Here is a 3,957-nt window from a genome sequence, read left to right as displayed (position 1 = left end):
TTTTTTTTTTTTTTTTTTTTTTTGAGAAGAGGAAGACCATTTGATATATTTATCTAGGGTTTCTAGAGATTGGACGGGTTTTTGTTGGGTCAAAGTAAATAATGGATCAGCCAATCGTACGCTCCACTTGGTCATTAGGTTTACAAAGAAGGTCTTGTTCGTTCGAATTATTATAAATCTCTCTGCTGTGCGCTGCTTCGTTTAGTTTAGTGTATGTGTGTGTGCGGGATAACAATCAAAACCCAGGTGTTATTGAAAAGCAATGCTGAGCGTGATCCGAGTGCATCTACCTTCTGAAATTCCCATTGTGGGCTGTGAATTGACTCCTTACGTTCTCGTTCGTCGCCCCGATAAGAACAACGCCACTGACGATATCCCTGAATCCTCTCCTCTTGAAGGCTACTTCTTGAGATACCGATGGTTTGTTTTTTTTCTTCTTTCATTTCTCTGCTTCGATTCCCTATTTTGCGATTTGGGGTTTATCAAAGACTGAATTTTTGATCTGAATTCAGAGACTTGTGATTTTCTGATTTATTATATTAGTGGGTCTTCAAAAAAAAGTTCTGGTCTTGTTGTAGATTCATTCTTTGGATTTCTTTGTTGTTGTAGGTACCGTGTACAGAGCGATAAGAAAGTAACTATTTGCAGTGTGCATCCAACGGAACAAGCCACTTTGCAATGTGTTTTCTGTTCTAAGCGTAAAGCCCTTGTTGCTAAAAGCTATCACTGTTCCCCTAAATGCTTTACCGATGCCTGGCAGCATCACAGGACTTTGCACGAGCGAGCTACTGCTGAGAACGGTAACGAGGAAGATGAGTTGGTCCGGTATAACAGTGCGGGTGCTGGGGCTCTCGCCGGGACCTTATCTGGGTCCATGTCAAATCTTAATATTGCCAACAATGGTCCAGCTCCGTTTTATCCTTCTAATATCACTCAGAAAAATGGAGGAGAGACGTTCATTGAGGTCGGGGGTTGCAAAACGTACACTCCAACAGCTGATGATATTGGCTACGTTTTGAAGTTCGAGTGTGTTGTGGCTAATGCTGAGACTAAACAGTCTGTGGGACATCCTAGTACCATTTTGACTTCACGAGTTATTCCTGCTCCTTCTCCAAGTCCCCGTAAGCTAATCCCTGTTAACGGAGCTGATGTCATGGGGCACTTAGATCAAGATGGTCGGATTCAGTCTGCAGGATCATTCACTGTTCTTTCATATAACATTCTGTCTGATACTTCTGCAAGTAGCGACCACTACAGTTACTGTCCTCCTTGGGCTCTTTCTTGGCCATACCGCAGACAGAATTTGTTAAGGGAGATTGTTGGGTATCGAGCCGATGTAGTTTGCCTGCAAGAAGTATGTTGTTCGTATGGACTTGGTAAATATCTAAGCATTTTATTTTTTAAAAATCTTCTAATGTGTTCTTATTTCGTTATCTGGTAGGTACAAAGTGATCATTTCCTTGATATTTTTGCTCCTGAGTTGGATAAGCATGGCTATCAAGCTCTCTACAAGAGGAAGACTAATGAGGTTGGCTCATTGATTCCATGCATTCTTTCCTTCAGTGATTTATGTTTTGTAACCTCTTAACAATAAATTTGTTGTTGCTAGGTTCTCAGCGGAAGTACAAATACCATTGACGGCTGTGCAACATTTTTCCGACGGGATAGATTTTCGCATGTCAAGAAATATGATGTTTGTATCGGTTCTATATCTTTACTCGCTCCATCTATTTAGATATCCATTCTAATTCATGGACTGTAAATCCAGGTTGAATTCAATAAGGCTGCTCAATCCTTGACTGATGCTCTAATCCCTCAGGCGCAGAAGAGAACTGCATTAAACCGACTGGTTAAGGTATTTTTGACATGCTATACAATTTTTGCTGGCCACATCGAAATATCAGAGAGTTATTCTTTACAAAACTTATTCCAATGATTGTTATAGGATAACATTGCATTGATAGTTGTTCTTGAAGCCAAGTTTGGTAATCAACCTACTGATCCTTCTGGGAAGCGCCAGCTTATTTGTGTGGTACAGTTTCCTTTTTCTTTCCCATCCAATAGACTCTTCTCATGATAACTGTTAGTTTCTGTTCATGCTCTTTTAGTGAAAGCCATCTAATCTTTTTGTGGTAACTTGCTGGATATTAGGCAAACACACATGTAAATGTTCAACAAGATCTGAAGGATGTGAAACTCTGGCAGGTTTGTGTATCTCTATATCCCAAATAACTCAGATTTCAATGAACTCGAAAGAATTAGTATTCACCTCAAGTTTTTGTTTTATTCATTTTGAGTTTAGGTTCATACCTTATTAAAGGGACTGGAGAAAATAGCTGCTAGTGCTGATATTCCCATGCTTGTGTGTGGAGACTTCAATACGCCTCCCGGGAGGTTTGTTGATTCATAAATTCTTCTGACATGATATATGAAATGCAGAATTCTCTTACGATTAGTGGTTTAGAAAGCTAAAGCTTCGCTTTTTTGGAACTTTGTATTACAGTGCTCCTCATACACTTCTTGTAATGGGAAAGGTCGATCCAATGCATCCAGATCTGGTAGTAGATCCCCTTAATATCCTGCGTCCCCACACTAAATTGACTCATCAATTGCCTCTGGTAACATTCCTTTTCTTAGATTAAGTAAATTTATACCCTTTTTGACTCTCTCTTTTGGATATTTGACAAGTGAATTGGTACAGGTGAGCGCGTACTCATCGCTATCGCTTGTTAGACCGGGAATGGGTCTTGGATTGGAACAACACAGAAGGAGAATGGATCTTAATACAAACGAGCCTTTGTTTACCAATTGTACAAGGGACTTCATCGGCACTCATGACTACATATTCTACACAGGTTTCGCCATTTTTAGTTCCTTTGTCCTTTTTGAAACTACATCAGAAAAAACCAAGTTAACTCAACAGGAAGAGTCTTCTTTTTTTGGTTTTAGCGGATACATTAACGGTGGAATCTCTACTGGAATTACTGGATGAAGAGAGATTAAGAAAGGACACAGCTCTTCCTTCCCCCGAATGGTCTTCTAATCACATTGCACTCTTAGCTGAATTTCGTTGCAAGCCTAGGACCAGACGCTAACCGCGTTCACCACCCACCACCATTTGCTTACAGATAGTTTTTTTTTGTTCCGGTCTTCTTTTTTTTCTTATCAGATTATGACATCAACTGTTTAGACAAAAACGTTTTACCAAATCTGTGATAGAGAGATGACACAAAGATCAAAAGTGGTTCTGAGTAAGGCAAATCACTTTCTGAAGTTGGTCATTCTTTATTATGACCTCTGTGTGGCTTTGTCTAACCTTCATTTATTTTCTCATTTTGATCCTCAATTTAGTAAAACCGTTTCTTGTGCTTTTTCGTTTTCTTGCATTTCAATAAGAGTACGGGGTGTAGTAGATTAATTTTGGTTTTTTTTTTTTTTTACGGTTTTTGTAAGACTAAACCTCATGAAAATAATAGTGGACTAGGAGTTTTCTTTTTCACAGTGAACAAAGAGACGATTCGTGTCTACATAACCTTTTAAAGAGCAAACATACACATCGGTGGCTGCCCCCTAATAATAAACAATAGAGATAAGTCAGAGAGAGAACATAATCGGTTCTTGAAGAATTGAAGTTAAAGCTTAGTCCCATGCACTAGCCACTCCCGGACCATACCCTTGGCTAGGAACGGTTCCATATCCTCCCCCATAGTAAGCACCCCCGCCTCTACCATAAGGTGCATAACCACCGGGGACAGTTCCATATCCACCACCTGGTACGGTTCCATACCCACCAGGCATTGCTCCATAGCCACCACCAGGAACGCCTCCATACCCACCCCCACCACCATAGTAGTCAGCACCACCACCGCCTCGGCTAAAAGATTCTCTCCTGAAGTCACGGCCACCGAACCGTCCACCAGACCGCCGGTTCTTACCACCTCCGAATGAAGCACGAGA

At 40.6% G+C, this 3,957-nt stretch overlaps 2 protein-coding genes across 2 annotated transcripts in view; one reads left to right on the top strand and one right to left on the bottom strand.

Moving 5' to 3' along the window:
• Nucleotides 7-3,371, top strand: LOC104781769 (carbon catabolite repressor protein 4 homolog 2). The gene is made up of 11 exons (XM_010506511.2): nucleotides 7-420; nucleotides 610-1,354; nucleotides 1,442-1,528; nucleotides 1,610-1,693; nucleotides 1,769-1,855; nucleotides 1,946-2,032; nucleotides 2,152-2,205; nucleotides 2,303-2,394; nucleotides 2,504-2,618; nucleotides 2,702-2,855; nucleotides 2,950-3,371. The coding sequence occupies exons 1-11, from the start codon at nucleotides 263-265 to the stop codon at nucleotides 3,093-3,095; spliced, it is 1,809 nt and encodes a 602-aa protein (XP_010504813.1). The 5' UTR covers nucleotides 7-262; the 3' UTR covers nucleotides 3,096-3,371.
• Nucleotides 3,465-3,957, bottom strand: part of LOC104781770 (DEAD-box ATP-dependent RNA helicase 52) — a gene marked incomplete in the record, with an annotated part of 3,144 nt that continues 2,651 nt past the window's right edge. The window contains 1 exon segment of the mRNA XM_019244869.1: nucleotides 3,465-3,957. Coding sequence (XP_019100414.1) covers nucleotides 3,640-3,957 — 318 coding nt within the window.

Source organism: Camelina sativa, chromosome 4 (assembly GCF_000633955.1).
Source record: "Camelina sativa cultivar DH55 chromosome 4, Cs, whole genome shotgun sequence".
In the NCBI taxonomy this organism is placed as follows: Eukaryota; Viridiplantae; Streptophyta; class Magnoliopsida; order Brassicales; family Brassicaceae; genus Camelina; species Camelina sativa.
This window is presented reverse-complemented; position numbering and strand designations above follow the sequence as displayed.

Coding starts and splice junctions, on each gene's coding strand:
- LOC104781769 (XM_010506511.2), top strand. CDS start 263: ATGCTGAGCGTGATCCGAGTGCATCTACCTTCTGAAATTCCCATTGTG. Junction 2,033..2,151: donor AGCGCCAGCTTATTTGTGTG/GTACAGTTTCCT, acceptor GCTGGATATTAG/GCAAACACACATGTAAATGT. Junction 2,395..2,503: donor TTCAATACGCCTCCCGGGAG/GTTTGTTGATTC, acceptor TTTGTATTACAG/TGCTCCTCATACACTTCTTG.